The following is a 21,061-nucleotide window of genomic DNA, read 5'->3' on the forward strand; positions in this document are numbered from 1 at the left end:
TTTTCAGAAGTGTATGATCATAATTTCAGAACAAAGCTTGTATTAAAGACAATATGCTATATACATAGCACAGTAAGAGGCAACCCTGAGTCAATGAGGTAGACATATTCATTGATATATACAAGTGTGTATATGTGTGTGTAATTGATGAATTAATGAATGAATGAATTAGTTCTTTAAACAAATGTTAAAAACACGATGCTAAAACTTATTTTACAGTGTTGAGCAAAGCCTCAGGGAGCTTAAATGGAAGAGTGCAGCAGGAAAGAACGTGATGGACTCTTTGCCCACTGCACCATCTGGGGACCCACCTGGAATCCCTTGTACGACATGGATGCTTCGGTGAAAAAGCCTGACTGAAGCAGTTTTGGAATGAGAGTAAAAAACGCGCACGTGTTTTGTCTGCTAGTACAAATCTCTCGGGAGCGATGCTCTCTGATTCCCGAGAAAGCGCTCGGGATGCAGAGGGGAAGAACTGGCTTTGAAACCTGTCATATATCTGTCAGTTTAGCTGAAGACTGTACGCAGCGAGCCGTCCTCTCATACCGCATCGCGGCTCTTCCTTTCACACAAACTGACAAGTGTGTCAGCAGGCCGCGCAGGTAAGACGTGATGTGATGGTGGAGGGGGCCAGTAGTGTTAAATCGGGAGCGTCAACATGAAAAACCTGTCTCTTCAGCTGGCCTTAGAAACGTGACTAGCATGCTGGCCAGAAACACGATTGCAGCATAAGGAGGCGTAGGGATAAAAATACCACCGGAAACGCCTCACTTGGAAAGCAAGGGTTGAGTCTGCACAGAAACCCGCGAGAGCGTTTCATATCAACACCAAGTTTACAGGAATGAGCCAGACAGTAATTTATAGCCACACCCTAACATAACCTTGATGCAGAGTCCTACAGGGATATATCACAAGTTCAATCATAGATGTCAGACTGCATCCAAATAAGCTTTACTTTTATTACTTTTTTATTATTATTTAACAATTATTACTTTTATTACTTTTTTAAAGTATATTACTACTGTATTAGTTTTACAGTTAGATAAATATAACCCCTTAATGAGTATCCTATCATTGAAAAAAATGCATTACACTCAGTAGATCACCTACAGTGAAATGTAATATAATTTCATATAATATAATTTAATAGTATCGCACCCTTAGCATTTATTCAGTTTTTGATTAGGCTGCAATTTGGTACATGAACCTGCAACCTCTTATTAACAGCCCAGATATCTAAGTAGTACAATCATTACTCTGCGGCAGGAACATTTTTGTTAATAGCATATGAAACAGTTTACTGTTCATCTGAAATCAGGAGTGAATTCTGTAAACGTTAAGGCTATTTCATGGTTTTCCCTGTTAGAGCAAACAAATTGAGCTGGCCAAAATTAATATGCTTTACATGTTAACATGAAATGGTGGATGATGCACCCAATTTAATTATTCCTTGGTCTCTCTGGGGTACTTCAGCACAATGTAATAAATAAAAACAACTACATAATTTCTTTCATCCTTTCTACATTCTTTATTTTATTGATCAATTTTAGTATAAATCACATAATATTCTGACCTAAACAGAACACCAGTTATTTTGCTAATTACCTGAAATATTTAGTTTATGCTGCTAGCTGTTTGTTGGGTTTACTCCAAGATTACAGACTGCCTGTGGATTTCTTGAAGGAAGCACTTATACATTGGCTGTAGTTCAACATCATATATTTTTCACTATAATTACTCTGGATAAGAGTGTTTGCTAAATGCTGGTATGGTAGAAAATAAAGATTGACGGCAGCATCTGTATTCAGCAATCAAATGTCTCCTGGAAATGTGAAAGAATAGCAAGGGACCTTCAAGGACATGCTGATGTGAAATATGCATTACAACTCTAGCAAAGCTTTGTTCTCCTTTCTAAAAAGAGTTAAACTGGAAATTGAGCAGGCGCACATATGTAAAGGCAGCCATGCCCCAGAGCTAGTACAAAAAGAGCAGTTCTCACCTCCCATGAGGAAGAGTAGACCTGCTACATACTGCATCAGATCGTGTTGCTTGCAGCAGCCCAGCACCCCGATGATCCACCCGAAGAGGATGATAGAGACTGCCATGCCTATAAAGCCGGCAGTCATTCTCCTCAGATCTGCAGAGCAAAAAGATAACTGTTAGAGGGAGGGGGGAAGGAATGAGAAAATTATCATACAAACACACAAGGAGAAAAGATACAAATAGCCCCTCCCAACGGAGCGACATAGCTCAGGAGGTAAGACTGATTGTCTGACAGTCGGAGGGTTGCCGATTCAAACCCCGCCCTGGGCATGTCGAAGTGTCCTTGAGCAAGACACCTAACCCCTAACCCCTAACTGCTCTGGCGAATGAGAGGCATCAATTGTAAAGCGCTTTGGATAAAAGCGCTATATAAATGCAGTCCATTTACCATTTACCATTTACCAACACCCTGGCACTTTGTACTAGGCCAGGGGTCTGTAAGCCTGGTCCTGTAGAACCACAGGGTCTGTGTAATCTACCGCTATAATTGTTAAGTGCCCAGTAATAATGAAACCCAACAGATCATGAGGCTGTCCAGTACCAGGGTTACATATCCCTCCACTAGGCAAACATCTGGACCCCACACCAATGGTATTATGTAATACCATGATCCCTGTGGCATTCCGTCCGCCGGAGAAGCGGACTGGTCTCGGCTGCACTGGCTGGTGGAGAGAGCACATGCACCTGGGCCGCGTTAGCTCATCAGCCCAGGTGCTTAAAGGTGTGTTCCTCTCCACAGTTCAGGGCCATGACCGGGAGGGAGCTCACACCGAGAGTGTGTTTCTTTATTTATTTTTTGTTGGTGTGTTTGTCAGAGCACAGAATGAAAGTGAACCGCCGCTGAAAAGCAGGAGGAGCTTGTCTGCTGAAAAGTGGGCCAGCTACGAGCGGGGAACTAGAAAAGTTACCACTCAGTTTTGCTTTCTTTTGTCTATTTTAGTTTGTTGTTTTAGTTAATTGCTTTTGCCCAGAACCTGTGAGGAAGAAGGGTCAAGGTGTTTGTTTATTTTATTTTGTGTCTGTGTGGGTGCACTCTTCTCTCCCTACATGCAGCAACCAACAGTGTTTCCGGAACTGCCACATCTCCCTCCCAGGGGTGTCATGCTGGCATGTGACAATCTCACACTATGTGCTCCCAACTTTATCCATCTTTTTATGCATGGCACATCTGCCACATGCCTATATGACATATTATAATATAACAGGCTTGCACTTCAAGACCCACACATGTTCCGTGCTGTTAATGTGGCAGGTCCTTACTGTGAAATTAAAATACAGTAAAACCACAGAAATACAGATGCAATGGGAATGGATGTTGTTGGAACCCTGAAATATTTATCTTTCATGTCAAAATAGACTACAAGAATTTTCATTTGAAACTTCCCTTGGTTACTTAGATGCTATTCAAGCTGTGCTGTATTTAAAACAGGATCATCTATTTTGTAGCTATGAATCATAATCATAATAATAATCATAGAAACAAATAATCACACGCGTAGCAAGCTGGATCTCAATAAAACATTCATTTTTGTATGCAGACTTTTAGAATGAAATACATCTTCAATGAAACATCTCAGTTTCACTCACTGTGATGTAATTAAGTGCACTAGCAGCATACAAATAACATGTCTGTATATGGCATCTGTTAGCAAAAGAGCACAATAACCATCTTGCAAACTCTAAAATGAAAATTTATAAATAATGTATGTGTATCGAGTAGAGTGGAACCGAAAGCCACTGACTAAGAAAAGCACCAGGTAAAAGGATACATGGGCTGGACTGTGAGCAGGCTAGAGATGATTCTTGACTTGTCAATACAGACATTGAAAGGGGAGCACTGGTCTGTCTGCAAGTAGGCAGTTTCAGACAGTGCAATTCAACTTAAATTGCTTCTAGCACTGTTAATGAATAAATGCATCTATCAATGTGTCAGGCACTGAGCTGATACCATTGTATTTGTTTCACTAATGCTGCTGCCATGGAAACTTGCTACCCTCAAAAATGTGCCAATTTTACATGGATCCCTATAGATGCAGTTATAGAAAACAGGAGGGTGTCACAGTTCCTGCTGCACAACAGCAGGTGTCTCCCTAGTGTTGTTGTGTCCTATGTTTCTCCCTGATTGTTTCATTGAGTTGATTATTTTGTTAGTCAGTTTCATCTATGTCGAGTTCATTTTTGGTATCGTGCTCTTGTGTTTCCCTGTAGCCTATATATAGTCCTTACTTTCTTTGCTTGGTCTTAGTAGTTGTCTTGTCTGCCTCTTGTGCACAAGCGTCTCAAGCTTCTTGTGTTCCTGCCACTCATAGTATTAGTTTCTCTAGTGTCTCGTGTTCCTGCCGAGTTGTCTGTGTTTATGCTTTGAGCTTGTTTAGTTCCTAGTGTGTTTAGTTTGCCTTCTCATGCGCCTTTTGATTTTTGTCATTTTACTCCTGCCCCCCAATTCTGCATCTGCATTGGGCATTTGCTGGTCAGAAGAATTTAGCTCTGAAATGTGTCAAAGTTGAACATGAAGTGCCGTAAATTTTAACATTAGGCTAAATGTTGCACAGTAAATACATCTATATTAATCCTGTTGATTAACCAATGACTGTACTGTAACAAGTAAATAAGCCTAATTAAGCTTATTAACTTGCCTAGCCCATTTCATAAAACTTGATAAATTCGGCTATTATTATTTCGGGAGTACGAATAATTTTTAAATAAGTCTATTCAAATAGCCAGTGAACACACATCCTACCAAAAAATATACTTTGTGTGTGTAAATGGTAAATGGTAAATGGACTGCATTTATTTAGCGCTTTTATCCAAAGCGTGTGTGTGTGTGTGTGTGTGTGTGTGTGTGTACGTACTATATATATATATATATATATATATATACATATATATATGTGTACAGACAAGTGCCAAATTAAAAGAAAAACCAACATAAAGTGTAGTAATGTGCTGGGTCACAACAAGCCACCAGAACAGCTTCAATGTACCATGGCATAGATTCTACAAGTCTCTGAAACTCTACTGGAGGGATGGAAAACAATTCTTTCAAAAGATATTCCCTCATTTGGTGTTTTGATGATGGTGGCGGACAGTGCTATCTAAGACGTCAGGCCAAAATCTCCAGGTGTTCAATAGGGGTGAGATCTGCTGACTGAAAAGGCCGTAGCTTCAGCCAACGTCAAATCCAATATGGATGAAAATACCCTGAAATTAGGGCTTAGAGTTTGCACTTTAGCCTCTTTGTCATTGTATCATTTCACAAGTGCTGGAGTATAGAGTCAAAAAAACCAACAAAAAAAAAGTTCACCACGTATATCATTTATTTAACCAGTCTTTAGATTTTTTTGTTCACGCAAAAATATTATAGTATACAGGATTCTCCCTCTTGCACACCCCCAGGGCCTCTGGCCGAGGCGGGAGCACCGGTTTGCTCATTTCCTTGTCCTGGAAGTTCTGTGTCCTCCCCAGTCCTAACCTTATTTCCTCCTGCTTTTAATTCCATACCATTACTGGACCAACCAACTAGAACCTGTATTCACCAGAAGCTGCTCCATTCCCCAACACCCCTCCATGTCTCAGACCACTTCTTTCTTTCTTTCTCCCTCTCCTACTTACTCCCCCACAATTAATTTAACAGCTCACCCACAGTAACTTTCAGGAGAAATCTCTCTACTCTGTCACAATCCTTCCCCATCTCCACTGCTCTCTCTACACTTCCCCTTCCTGCTTCTTTCTCTAACCTGCCAGTTGACCTTGCTACCTCCACCTTCAACTCCTGCCTCTCCCAGTCCCTCAACTCACTTTGTCCTCTTGTCTCCAAACCAGCACGCTCTTCACCCCCCTGCCCATGGCTGACTGAGTCACTACGCACCAGCAGAACATCACTGCGGGCTGCAGAGAGGAAGTGGAGGAAATCCTGATCCAGCTAAAGCCTCATTTTTCCAATCAAAGATCAGTACATGTGTCTCTAACCCACGCAAACTATTCTCCACCTTCTCTTCCCTCCTCATTCCTTCTCCACCCCCATCTCCCTCTTCCCTTTCCGCAGATGACTTTCTGGCCACCCTTGAAAGAAAGGTGGCTACAATCTGGAACTCCTTTGCCCATCCAGTAAGCCCCCCCAACCCCCCGGGACAAACCCATGGCTACACTGGCCTCCTTTGAGATTCTGGAGGACTCCAATGTACTACAACTCATCACTTCTCATCGTGCAACCACCTGTCCACTTGACCCCATCCCATCTACAGTCCTCCAATCCATTTCCAGCGAGATCCTTCCCTATCTGTTCTCCATTGTTAATTCCTCTCTTGCCTGTGGTCACGCTCCCTCTGATTTTACGATGACTCACGTTACCCCACTCCTCAAGAAACCCACCTCAGACTCCTCTGATATAATGAATTATCGACCTGTATCGCTTCTACCTTTTCTGTCCAAAATCCTTGAGCGAGCAGTGCTCAATCAACTAACCTCTTTTCTCAATCAGAACGACCTGCTAGACCCTCACCAGTATGGCTTCCGAACCGGGCACTCAACAGAGACTGCCCTCCTGGCTGTGACGGAGGCACTCGCCACTGCAAGAGACTCACGCCTCACTGTCCTGATCCTCCTTGACCTGTCTGCAGCATTCAACACGGTCAACCACAAAATACTCCTCTCCACCTTGGCTGAGATGGGCACTGCTGGGACTGCCCTGTCTTGGCTCACTTCCTATCTTGCACATAGGTCCTACCAGGTCACCTGGATGGGGTCTGCCTCTGCTTCTCATCCCCTTGTTATGGGAGTACCGCAGGAATCTGTACTGGGTCCTCTGCTGTTATTCCATATACAACAAATCTCTTGGTTCAGTTATTAATTCACACGGCTTCTCCTATCATTGTTATGCAGACAACACACAACTCTTCTTTTCTTTCCCCCCCTCTGCCTCACAGGTCGATGATAAGATATCTTCCTGCCTGGCTGACATCTCTACCTGGATGGCCAGCCACCACCTGAAGCTCAACCTCAACAAAACTGAGCTGCTCTTCTTCCCATATAAGACCTCCCTACTATGTGAGCTCTCAATCACCGTTGATGGCACCACAGTGACTGCCTCTCACTCTGCAAAGAGCCTGGGAGTGGTCCTGGATGACCAGCTGGACCTCAAGGAGCACATCAAGGCAACATCACGGTGCTGCAGATTCCTTCTGTACAACATCAGAAGGATTCGACCATACCTGACTATGCACTCCACCCAGCTGCTTGTCCAGGCTACGGTGTCCTTCTGCCTTGATTACTGCAACTCTCCCCTTGCAAGCCTGCCAGCTTGTGCCATACAGCCACTACAGATTATTCAAAATGCCGCTGCCCAGCTCATCTACAGCCTTCTCAAATTCTTCCACGTCACTCCTCTGCTGCGATCACTCCACTGGCTACCGGTTGCTGCCAGGATCCGGTTCAAAGTCCTGACCCTCGCCTACACTGCAGCTAACAGGATGGCCCCTATCTACTTGCAGGACATGATTCGATTCTATTCGCCTGCTCGACCACTCCGCTCTGCAGCAGCAGGGCGCCTTGTACCCTCTCCCACAGGAATAAAGGGATCACAGAGCTTCTCCACCCTAACTCCCCAGTGGTGGAACAAACTCCCTGTCCCTCTTCGAACCTCTCCCTCACTACCCATCTTCCGCAGTGGTCTGAAGACTCATCTCTTCAGACTATACCTGGACCAACTACCACCACTCTGTATATTTCACTTTAAATCCCCCCCTTCATGACACTCGTTACATGTACCCCCATTCCAGCACTTTTTGCTAATTTGTATTTGTCCTAATATTGTAGCTTGTTCTTCTGCCTAGTTGGATTGGCAGAGGTTAGGTCAGAATAGTGTTCACTGTGTGAACTAAACTGTGTTCTTGGCTAGAAATAGCTGTACAAAATAAGTATTGTATCTTATTGAACCTGTGTTTTGTAGTTGTCCATGACTATGAAATGCACTTTTGTACGTCGCTTTAGATAAAAGCGTCTGCCAAATAAATGTAATGTAATGTAGTGTTCATGATGTATTTACATTACATAACAGTAGCTTGTCCCTTTGAACCCTGACAGTCAACTTATTCAATTGAATACCATCCAAGGTATTTAACAATATGAACTCAGTCTGTATGAATGAATAACGTATACAGTACAAATAGGAACATTGGGATACTGGGAGTCATTATTTTTTTGGTGGACTGATGTTAATAAAAATTATGTGCTCCTAGGCAGTTACAGTATGGTAATGTGTGGATAAATAGAATACTTGCAGAAAATGTATTCCAGTATCAACATACCATTTTTCTTTTATCTGTCACTAATCACTCTTTGTATATTTATGATTTGACAATAAACATCCGGTGTCTAGTGTCACTGTGGCTTGAAGGGTGGAGGACGGGAATAACCCTACTGTTTATTTACCTTTTGTGAATGTCTCCATAGTGTGCGAAATAAATATTCTGAAAATGTTCTCTGCTTATTTGCTTGTTTTGTTTATTTATCTGTTTAGTTCTGGATACCAGACGATCCCAATCAATATCCAGTACCCAATCAAGCCATTGCCATAATAACTGTGTTAGATCTTTAATCTTAACAATTAATCTTACGGCAATTGTTTCGATGGATGTACAGCACTGTAGCCAGTGTGTTGGTTAATATTGTTTCATTGTTAATGCCTTTCATGTTATTATGGCATGTGTATATGTATGTGGTCACCTCTGCTGTAATATGACATGCAGAGGCCTGGTTGTACACTGCCCCATCTGGAGATAGTGTCACGTAACTGGTAGGGAGGACCCAAACGCAGAGGGGAAAAAAACACAAACTCAAAAAGGGAAAATTAACAGACTTTACTTACACGACAGGGGACAAAAAAAAAACAGGAAACCAAAAGGCCACGCAGGGCACTTCCAAAAAACACAAAACAGAAAACTCAAAATTCAAAACACACACAGAGCAGAACACAGGTAGGACAGAAACCAGGCAGGAACTAACAGGCAGAAACACACAGGCGGAAACACAGTCACACACACAAGCAGGTCAAAACACAGGCAGGCAGATACATGTAAGTCCGAAACAAACACTAGAACGAAACAAACACAAGGAACCAGCACCCGAGTCAAGCGGACAAAGAACTTAAATAGACAGGGGGTAACAAGACACAGGTGAACTCAAAAAACAATCAAACCAGAAAAGGAGGGGATAACAAGACACAGGTGGGAACAATGATAGAATAACGAGACAACAATAATACAATTAACAGGGGGGAGCAGGACACAAAACAGAAGTGCCGCCATCTGGCGGCCCAACAAGGGAAACACAGACAGGAAAACACAGAACCATGACAGATAGGGAAAATTCCTTTGAGACCCTGATAAGGTGTCTGGCTGATAACAAGGACGGTGGAAAGGAATATTGATTAGGTAGCAGTTTTTTTTTCACATGAAAAGACATCCAAATACTTAAAAATAAATTAAGTTATCGTTTGCTGGTCCTGCCACCTATTTTCTACTATGCTCATGTCAAATGTTCCAGAGAGAACACTTATTTGAACAGACTAATTAGGATTTTACTCCTAAACCAGCTGTAGCAAAAACAAACTGCTCCTTATAACAACTTGAATCTTTACTTTTGTACAGAATATGGTATATTTCCAAATATAGTTTATGTTATTTGATAAAATGTGAAGTTACCTATAATTGAACAGGGTAGTATTATTATATTCTAATACTACAAAGCTTCTGCATCAGTGAGGAGATTTTATACACAGAGAAACATTTTTTTCAAATGCATCTCTAGGCAGAGGTCAAGAGGAAGTGGTCAAGAATGAGAATTGGCAACTTCATTGTTGATTGCATTTATTAGTGTAACATTACCAGTATTGTAGTTTTTGCATTCATATAGCCTTAATGTTACCTCAGGAAAGTATGGTGTAAGGTACAGTGTATATTAACCAGAGTAGCAACCTTACTTTACTCAATCCCATGCTCTCAAAGAATTTATTTATTTGTTTTCTTATTTGCACGAATAAAGAATAAATGCAAGTACACAAATTAATGAAATCAAATGTGCTGTTGGAAACACTACAGGCCTTAGCTTATACTAGTCCCTCACCTTCGGAAGCAAAATCACGTTGCAGAACAAAAAGGATTACTTTAAAAAAATTTTAAGAGAATCATAGCAATAGTAAGAAAAAGAATTTTAAAAAATAGAAAAAAGAATAGATTAGTGAAAGAGGGGAAATACTCTTATACCTGTGTTTGAATACTGCTAGGGAGGGGGAAAGTACTTCAAAAGATGATCTTGCATTTCATAGCGATGTGTGGTAGTGCAGGAGATAAAAATGTTCTGATTGCCTTGTTTGGATATCTGAGTTAAGATTGCAATTGAGAAAACATGAGTAGGGATTGCCTCAGAAACATAGATTTGTACATAAAGGCACATATTTGGAATCTGTCAGTATCATATATTAACAAATATGAATTGTTTTACCATTCCAACACAGATGGTAATCTACAGAAATTATTAATGGATGATCATCAGAGCAGAGGCATTTTTTTTTTCACAAAAGCCCCAATCGATACCATCCAAACTACACTACATTTCCACAAGTATGTCGACACCCCTTCTAATTAGTGGTTTCAGCTATTTCAGTCACACCGACTGCTAACAGGTGCAAAAAATCAAGCATACAGCCATACAATCTTCATTGACAAACATTGGCAGTAGAATGGGTCATACTGAAGAGCTCAGTGACTTTCATCGTGGCATTTTCACAGGATGCCTCCTTTCCAACAAGTCAATATGTCAAATTTCTGCCCTGCTGAGTACTTAAGCGTGTAGCATGTAAAAATCATCCGTCCTGGGTTGCAACACTTACTAATGAGTTCCAAACTACCACTGGAAAAAACTTCAGCACAAGAACTGTTTGTCAAGAGCTTCATGAAATGGGTTTCCATGACTGAGCAGCTGTACACAAGCCTAAGATCACCATGCACAATGCCACGTGTCAGCTGGAGTGGTGTAAAGTACACCACCATGGAGCAGTGTCTCTGGAGCAGTGGAAATGTGTTCTCTGGAGTGATGAATCACACTTCACTATCTGGCAGTCTGAAGGACAAATCTTGCTTTGGCACAATACATAGTGCCAACTGTACTGTCCTGAATAGTGCCAACTGTAAAGTTTGGTGGAGGAGGAATAATGGTCTGGGGCAGCATTCATTGTTTGGACTAAGCCCCTCAGTTCCAGTGAAGGAAAATCTTAATGCTAAAGTATACAATGACATTCTGGAGAACTTGGCGCTTCCAGCTTAGACATTGAGAGAGCAAGAGGTGTAACAATGGCTCTAAAATGAAGGAATTGACATGGCTGAAATCGTGATGGGAAAGATTGTCTGAAACTATAGGCACAACTGAATAAGACAACTGGTTTAATTCAGAACTGGGTTCTTATACTAGCTGTGCTCTTTCAGTAAAACAAATCTTGTTCATATTATACTGCATATGAAAATAATTGAGAAGTGATTAGTTGAATAATATATGTAGATCACTGGGACAAAGTGTTCTGCACCTCAGGCAGCATAGTACAAAGAAAGCTAAGAGAAAATTACCCATAGCCGGCAGGTAATTTTATCTTTGGGTGTGTAGCTCAGATTCCTCCTTTATAACCTCCAGTAGTATGATTATTGTGTGGCTGTACAGCCTGCCGGTATCCTTTCACTGTTTGCTGTCCAGTTAACTGAAAGAGGGCCAGTCTTGGATGAAAGACCCTCTCCTGTCTTATTCTGTTTACCTGTGTTAGTTTTACCTTTGTCCACAGTTTCTTCTTTTGGCTTTGATGAATGCTGCCACGTTTGGGAGAAAGAACGCCTTATTTACTATACTATTTATAGAACATGACCTTAGCTATATCAGTGTTCAGCAAATTACTACCTGCTTTCAGGAGTTCTTTAAATCTACACGCAAGGAGGAGAGCTGCAATTAAAGCATACTTAATAAATTAGATGGAATGCTTAATTGACCCAATTTACAATATTTCCACCTGGTTTTATCACAATTACCCCAGGAATGCATAAGCGTGAACAGATTTAACCATGTATCCAAATAGAAGTTGCAGAGCGACATAATCTCTACAAATCATGTTCTAACAGTGATATTGACCCACTGGAACCACTTAGTAAACCTAACATAGATATTGCAACCTTGTAGCAGCTACGTATGTGTTCAAAAAGTAGATGTAATCCTTTAGTAAATCTGGCCTGGAGCCTTTCCAACTGAAGATGGCAAGCACTATCATGAGAGTAAAGTGAGTAATATGGGTCATGTTTTGTTTGTAAAAGCGCAGAAAATGTACAGGTTTTGAAGAACAATGGCCCTGCTTTGGTGACAATGGGAGCGCAAACTTGCCTGGGCACTAGCGGAATTGCTCATTTCAAATATTTTTGGCCTCCACCATGTCTGGCACTTTTGTGGGCCTATAATATCTGTGTTTGCATCAACAGGGGTTGGGTGATTCAGTACAGGGTGTATCAAAGAACAAAAATAATAATAAATATTGGTTATGCTAAATGTATGTTTAATAGTACTAATTAATAACACACAACTTATTTAGTGTGCAGGCTATATTGCAGTTGATGATGAACACTGACCATAATTACAGGTTATAAATATATTAAAATATTTTTAAAATAGTGTATAAAACTAAGTTTTTCATCACAGAGCAAGAATTGCCCCAACCTTTTAACTCACAAAGTTATTGAACAGCTCACTGTGTCTCTGTATTTGACATGCATGTATTTTTCTTTAACTTAGATAAAGAAACTTGTTGCATAATGTTTCCGTTTTTGAGAACCAAAGGGAAACAGTTTATTTGTGTTACATGCATACATTTGTCAGATATCAAAGCTTTAGGTTGTCCTCTTTGAGAGTCAGGCAATATAATTTCATTGACAAACCTACTCATAGTACACATAGTGTCATCTGTGACTGTTTGGCCAAACATGCTTTCCTTCTATTTGTCTTTTCTCCCCCTTCAGCAAACAGCAAGGAAAACATCCTTGGGGCAATTAAGCCATGTTGCGGGTCTCATCTCTAAACAAACCTGGGGTGTCCTGGAGAGTCTTCTCTCCTTTGAAAGTCCTATGGCTTAATTACCTACCAGAAGATATACAGGACACCCAGAGTTCACCGTGGCTAAGAGAATGTCGCACAATGACTAGCGAACATTCCTTTGATTTTAAGAATGCAATCTGTGACATTAAATAGAAATCACTGAGTGAAAATATTAATGTCTACGTATATAGCTAATGGTTGTTGAGGCCAAAGAAGGTCCAATTTCAGGAGGACACCAATGTGGTGCAATTTGGTTTTATTACATGAAAATAATTTTGCCTGAAGGTGGAGATTACAGCTGGCCAGATTGATAATTATTTGTCTATAAAATATCACCACGCTTGTAAGAAGAAAAAGTACAATTCCATTCTTTTAAAGATACATTCCATAGCTGAGCTGGATTACTTTCTAAGAATTTCATGTTTGGTCTCATTATAAAGGCAGTAAGATGATTAATATTTTTATAATAATATCATTGTGCTTAGCCCTGCTTCCAACAACATAAGGCCACTTTAATGAACATTCAGGTAACAACAACCAATGAAACTGTGTATGTAAACTGCATTATTGCATTGTTATATTATTGTAAGAGTGCTGTAACGAGGTTATAATTGGCTGATACAGTTCCTATGATAAAGGCCATGATGGGGACATACAGATGATTGCCATGACTGGGAAACAGACTCACAATCAGGTGTGTCAAAAAACGCCTTACATTTTCTGTTGTGCAATATTTGTTGTGAGAAATAAATACAGGCTCGATAACAATGTAATTGTAAATAATTATTACTACATGAAAACTAAAGAATTTAAATGTAAGAATTACAGAAAATACAGAAAAGCTCCAGTTATTTGTAATGATGTTATTCTCTCTTTCCCCCAACCCCCACCTATCTACAATAACCTTAATACTAATGATGCCAAGAAACTACTCCAACAAGGTACTCCATTAAAACTGAAAAATAATTATTTGCTCAACTTAATTGTCAATACAACATCCAATACAGATGTACAGAGTAAAATTTCCAGTGTTAATTCAACTAAATTGACTGAACACCTGAAATGTATGGAAACGTGTGGAGCTGTGAAAAATTGAGTTTGAATGTCTTTAGCCTAGGTGTATGTAAACTTTTCTATAAATGAAATTAAAAAGTATATGTATATAAGAAGTCACCAAATCTGTTCAATGCGCTGAAATTAAATTTCAGTTTCACACAGATATTTTCACTTCTGTGACACTGTTTCTGTAAGGCCCCAGCCCCCTGTACAGAACAAATGTAGCAGCATAAATCAAAGATGACCCATTTTCTTTGCTCTGTAGTATTCAGTGATTTGCTGGTGAGAATTCAAATGCCTGTGTTCTAACCAAAAATTGTAACATTTGCAGTTGTGACTAAATATAGCAACTTTTCAGAACCAGTTTGCACATTTTTTTTCTAAATCACCTCATGACAAATCTAAAGCTTTTCAAAGTCTGCCAGGCAACTATAAACTGAAGGAGATAAAACATCATGAATGTTATGCACCCACGTCATCACTTCCATTAATTATCTTGCTTGCAAAGGTTGCATTTAACTGGCTATGGAAACACAAGCGCAAGAACAGGATTTCACAAGTGCAGTAATTCCCTTGAGCAGAAAGGTATGGTCTCAAAGAGGAACAGTAAGTGCATGAAGTGCAAACTTGATTAACAACTTGGCAACTACCATTCTGTACATTGAATTCATAAAATAATTTTAGTTTTTTATAGCTTAGTTTAAAACTTATCCAGGCCCCGCTCTGAAAGTTAGGCGATACATAATTAAATACATTCATTACTGTATTATTCCAATAGTCAACTTGAATAAATTGTTACATTTTAGTTATGACTTGCATCGCTGTTCTTTGTGTCACATTGGCAGTTTGAATATGATTTTATCCCAGTCAACTCCTCGGCAGATAGGTGTAGAATGTTCCCAAGCCAAATATTGGAATGTTTAGGTTTGTAGCTAGGTAAGCTGTTAATCTTAGTTTATTTTAGTTATTGCACTCGTGCCTACTTAATTATTGCTTTTATTATTTGCATAGAGTGCTTTGTTGGTGCTTTTGTTTGTGTTGATCAGATTAACCTACAGGGTCCAAGTTAAACTATGCGGTCACTCCCTGCACTTGGAACTATACTTCCCTCTAGGGTTTTCAACACACTCGTTCCTGGTTATGGTTATATACTTTCTTGTATGTTGCTCTGGATAAGAGCGTCTGCCAAATGCCTGTAATGTAATGTAATGTTCACAGAGTCAGATATTATGGAGATGACAATTCCCCAACACACACCAGAATGTCACAGAGATGATTACTTACGGAGCGCGTGCCACTCGTCCTGACGGATGGTCTTTGTTATGTTGACAGGCAGGTTTCGGGGGAGGGTGGACGAGGAGTAGTGGTACTTCACTGGAGTGCAGCGCTGAATCAACCCTACAAACACAAAGAGCAAAGATCGCTCAGACAAAGGAAAATGAAAACATAAACCGTTAAATGCATTTTTAAATTATATATTTCACTTTACAGATGATTTTGACCTGCTGTCCTTTAAGTTCTGAAAGAAATACATGCATGTTAGTTCTGTAAATCAAACATGAAATACACTTCACTGATGGAGGTTATCCTTTTCCACACGTTATGTTTTAGTATGTGCTAAGCAAAATAATGAATAAAATTCAAGAAACTACTCACCATATCAACATACATCACCAAGAAATTATTGAATTGATAATAAGTGTTCAAATTGCAGTTATATTCAGGCATTCATTTTTTCAGTGTTTGTACATCAAGGTTTAGGCAATGAGTCGAGGTGATGCCAAGTCATCACAGTCACAACTGACAGTAAACCTACAACATAATTCTAAGTACTATAGTAGATGCCAGAAGGAGGTTTATGATGTAGTGCTTTAAGTAGCAAATGGGCTTGAGAACATAGCATTAGATATAGCATAGGTAGGGCTAGTAACTTATCATAAATGCTTCAGCAGTCAGCATCAGATGCAGGTGTGTTTTCAGAGACTCTACTGTCCTGACCATAATGTGGAGCTCATTCCATTGGAGGGCCAGAATGGAGAGGAGCCATGACTGAAAGGGGGCCCCTTTAGGGAAGAGAAGGCAAGGGGTCCAGAGGATGTGGAGCGGTGTCTGGCAGGAGTGCAAGGTTTGGTAATGGAAGTGCAGTCTCTGCTGCTGTACCACTGGCTAGGACTAGATATTTGTATTAAATTCAGGTCACAACTGGTAACCAGTGGAAGGAGACAATGTGAGGTGTGGCAAGCCCTTATTTTAGCTGATTATGGGTAAGATGAGCAGTAGTGTTCTCTATAAGCTGGAGGCGCCTGATGGTGCATGCAGAGAGACCCACAAGGGGAGAGCTGCAGTAGTGCAGCAGTAACAGCACAGAGGCATGCACAATGAGCTGGAAAGTTTAGAGCCTGGACAATTAAATAGCGTTCTGGTAGGAACCAAACAAAAGTTTGATTCCTGTTTCTGCTACTGAGGGATTTTAGGTACACCAGTCTTATTACTATGACAAAGTCATTTCTGTCATTAGAAATGTCAGTGTACGTGTAAAACTCTCACCCTCCCTTGTTTGAATTGGGATCAAAATGGTCATCATCATTACCATTTTCATCTACATCATCACATATATTTTATCATTATTAATAAAATCTATATTAATTAAATTCAACATTACTCTCTGTGGATACATTACATGGTCAGCAGAACCAGGTAGAATCAGAGATGAGACAAGTGAATGTGCATAATGGCCACACATATCATTTTGAAAGATGGGATGATCAAAGACTGTATTGCATGTACAGAACCATGGTATACCTCTCAGTCCTTGTTTTAACTGTAAAAGCTGAACAGTGTTAACACAACCAACAATAGGCCATATATCACTTCTTCCCTTTTTCTTTATGTAACAGATTGTGTCAGATGACAATTCTTAGAGCACACAAGAATAAACCAATAGTCCAAACTTCCAATGTGTCTGTGTCAGTAACTCCATCATAGATCTTGATTAGCCCTTTGACATAATCAGGTGACACATTAGTGAAACAAACTTTTCTTTGCATTCTTCATTAAACCTCTTTGAGAAGGCAAAAAGTCCCTTGCCAGCATTTATATCTTAAAATATGTTTCTCTCTCCCATGGCTGTTATTTAATATATATATATATATATATCAGCAAATGTTCCAAAACAGAGCCAAAGCAAAAGAGGCCTGTTCAGCATTTCTCTGTCTTTTCAGGCAAGTAGAGTAAAGGGCAGTATTGCTTTATATCTATCTTGTCTTCCCACTATATTAATTTCTTAAACAACCATATTTCCAAAAATACTGGAAACAACAGCTGCCTGCACCGAAAGATAATGGGCATATCTATAATGGGGAATTTGTTTTGTTTACTCAGAAATACTGAATTGGCTAGAAGAGACAATTTCACAGGATGTGAGAGAGGGAGCCTATTGGTGTTTTATTTCATATGCTTACAAAAAAAGGCCCACTTATCTTCTTTCTTTCCTATCTCATTTGGATAATTTAGGTCAAGGCCTATTGAATGGTTGTTGACTGGGAATAGGTTGTGTGGAGGAAAATAGGTTAAGGAAACAGAGGCAGAAAACAAGAGTCTGGGGGAGTCAAACCATTCATTGTTCTCCTTTGTTCTGGGCTTTAGTTACGCTGTACCTTTTGAAAGAACTGCGAGAGCAAGGTAAACATCCAATCAACAATATAGGTAGTTATTTCTCAGTGCTGTGAATTTGTATTTAAAGTGTTTCATGTTTACATAAAATCTTTCATTAGGCTATATTAGTTGCATTTGCATTAGTGTCCACATTTGACCCTGTGATCTAGTGGGCTTATTTGCATTCAGTTTGTTTTTTTTGGTTTTTTTTTTACGGTGAAATTTTAAATCAATCTGGTCACACAATGTACTATTTGAAAGTGTTTACTCACTGTTCTATTTCTATTAACAATTTTATAATGTCAATGTTTTAGTGATAATATTTCCTTCTTTTGTGACATGTGGGGGGGCAGAACAAGCTTGGGGGGTCCTCACCTTCTATGCATTTTGGACATTCACAGCCTACACAAATCTAAAGTTGGTATCCTTATCACGGTAAGGATTTAGCGAACAAAATCCACAGTAATTGTTAGATCCACCAGCCTAGATATAACTTGTAATATTTAGGGCAATTTTGACTCATGGAAAACAAACCCTCAAGGGTCAACTTTCACAAGAGACCAGGATTATACATGCAGTCAAAAGGGTTCAAGAATAGTAACCATTTTATTTTGGGTATGTCATTCTCAGGCTTGTGTTACAGAAGGGGTTAAACATATTTTATCAATAAAAAAATAATTTCCCCAAAAACAAAGACTAAAAAGAGGTTATATACAAGAACATGATGAGAAAAGTAGTTACAAACTAAGAACATAAAAGAACCTGTCACTTTTGTTTCCACAGATCGCACAGCCTCAGTAGTGTTTGTAGTGATTGTAGTGCAGATGCTAGCACAGTTCAGATGTCAATAACACAGTTCAGAGAAGCAGAAGGAAATACACACAGTAGACAGTATATGTGACAGCCTCAGATGCTATGAACAATGCTATCCAGGTCCTGCTATGGCCCTACGATTTCAAGTCCTGGGGCTCATTCCAATGGCTTATTTTATACGTTGTTGTCTTCTCGTTCCTTGCCTAACCTGAAAATCGATTGAGGTACACCATGTTCAAGGACATTCCAACCTGTTAAATGCTCCTTGAAGGAGCTAGGAGGCTTCAGACGGATGCTTGAGCAAGGAAACATAAGTGCATTGTTTGCAGAAGTATTTTTTTTTCGGGACCATCAATGATCAACCAGTGGATCGACCTCTCCCCATCTGCTACATCTGTAAATGACATGGCTTCTAATTGACGCTTGAAAGAACAAGGACATTCCATTTTTTGATTCCTCCATCTTTGCGTCCTTTCCTTGGTTCCTTTCCTTGCGTCCTCTGATAGATGGAGCTAAGAGCTAGGAAAGGATGCAAGGAGAGGAAGCAAGGGGGTAAAAAAATAAATGATTGGAATACTGTTCCATGGTCTGTGAGGATTCCATTTGTCTCATTGGTCACAAACGGATTCCTATTATGGAAAATATAATGCAGTATATTAACCAAAGTAACTTATCTTAATCCCACCATAACAGAATGAAAAGCCCATTGTGTTCTGTCACTGTAGATTGCAGGATGTAGTCAGATATGGAGATTGAGATTGCTGCTCTAGAAGTAGAGCTTCTGGGGCTAAGAATCTACATTGTGTTCTTGTTATTTGTTAAATAATTCTGTTAAGGTACACATCAATATTGTGTTGCCTGTAATATTGTTCCTTTGCACTGAGAGAAGTCCCATGGACTAAAACATTTGCTTTTTGCAACTTCCACTTTGCACTTTATTTATTTATTTATTTATTTATTTATTTATGTACTTTGGCTCCTGCAATTCTAAATGAACTAAAAAAGAAGATATATTTCCAAAAACTAACTCTCTTTGTCATTCTGTCCACATCATTCTTTTAAATTCCAGTGGGCACACAGTACTTTGCATCAACAAGTATTCTATTTACCAATTATTTACAAATACCTCAAAGAAAACGTCTCCCCGAAATAAATGTTTTAAATGAAAAAATATTGATTAGTATCTGTATTTGACCCATGTCTGGTGTGTTTGTTTGTCTGTGTTTGTGTTACAATGGTGTGTGTATCTGTTCACATATACACATGTAAGTGTGTGCATGCATGAGTGAGCTTCAAAACATGTATGTGTGTGCTTCGAAACATTTATATACAAATATGATAAAAGAACCCATTTTCAATAGCAGTAGTATATTCACAAAGCAAAAACATATCAATTGGAAAGAATAGTCCATTTTAATAGCAAATCTTTATTACCAGAAACTTAATACACAAAGTGTGTGTGTGTGTGTGTGTGTGTAAGACGCACATTTATGTGACAAAGTGTGTGTGTGTGTGTGTGTGCATTAGGGGTGTATCCGAATACGGTATTCGGGAAAGCACAAATAATACGATGGAAACAGATATTTCTTCTACCCGAAGTTGCTCGTTATTATTTGGATTCGGAAAAAAAAAAGAAAAGTCAGCTCCATGTCGAGTTCTCATAGCCTCTATCTTACTGGCGGCACCAGTTACGCACGGCTGCTAGCTGTATCTGTAACTCCGGCACACAGCAGCTGCAGTAGGCTATATTATAGGCTTACCATTATTAGCCTACTGCAGCTGCTATGTGCACAAATTCAGCTAGCTAAAGAGATCGTATTCATTTAGATAACCGCTAATTAAAAGATAATGCCCATTCTGTTTGCAACATAGGACTTTGATTTCACTAACTAGTCACTTCATTCACTACACATTATTGAAAAGTGATCGCTATATTCTGTAGTTGCCCCCACCGAGTCAGCACACAGCAGGCAGCAGGCTGAGAGCTGACCGTTCCCGGCTATCAATCAGGGAAACTCTCGCATAGAGGAGGAGGAGGCGTCAGGTGCGGGAGCTAGTGAGACAAAAGCCTGGTGTGGCAGCTGGATTTCTTTCAAACCCCCACAACCTATATATCAAAATGAATGTATGTGTTAATTTCCTCCACTTAAAAAATAAAAATATTGAAAAAACCGACATTTTACCTTGTATTTCAGTCAATATTCATCCGTTTAAGATGTATGCTGTATGTATCAGCCATAGGTCTTGGCTAACTAATTATTCATTGATCCATGTTAGGGAGGCATAGCCTTACAAAAAAAGCTCAGTGAGAAAATGTTTAAAAGACTGTTCTGATTTATAAAGCTTCATTTTACTAGTTAAAACTGACTGGTCAGTG

The 21,061-nt window shown here is 39.7% G+C and overlaps 1 protein-coding gene across 1 annotated transcript in view; it reads right to left on the reverse strand.

Annotated features, from left to right (window-relative positions):
* LOC118226744 (transmembrane protein 178B-like) overlaps window positions 1–21,061 on the reverse strand; it is a 34,412-nt gene that overhangs the window by 2,605 nt on the left and 10,746 nt on the right. The window contains exons 2-3 of the mRNA XM_035416581.1: window positions 15,502–15,615; window positions 2,000–2,137 (exon numbers count right to left, since the gene is read on the reverse strand). Of these exons, the coding sequence (XP_035272472.1) occupies window positions 2,000–2,137; window positions 15,502–15,615 (252 nt within the window). The remainder of the gene's footprint in view (window positions 1–1,999; window positions 2,138–15,501; window positions 15,616–21,061) is intronic.

This window comes from Anguilla anguilla, chromosome 5 (assembly GCF_013347855.1).
Source record: "Anguilla anguilla isolate fAngAng1 chromosome 5, fAngAng1.pri, whole genome shotgun sequence".
NCBI classification, from domain to species: Eukaryota; Metazoa; Chordata; class Actinopteri; order Anguilliformes; family Anguillidae; genus Anguilla; species Anguilla anguilla.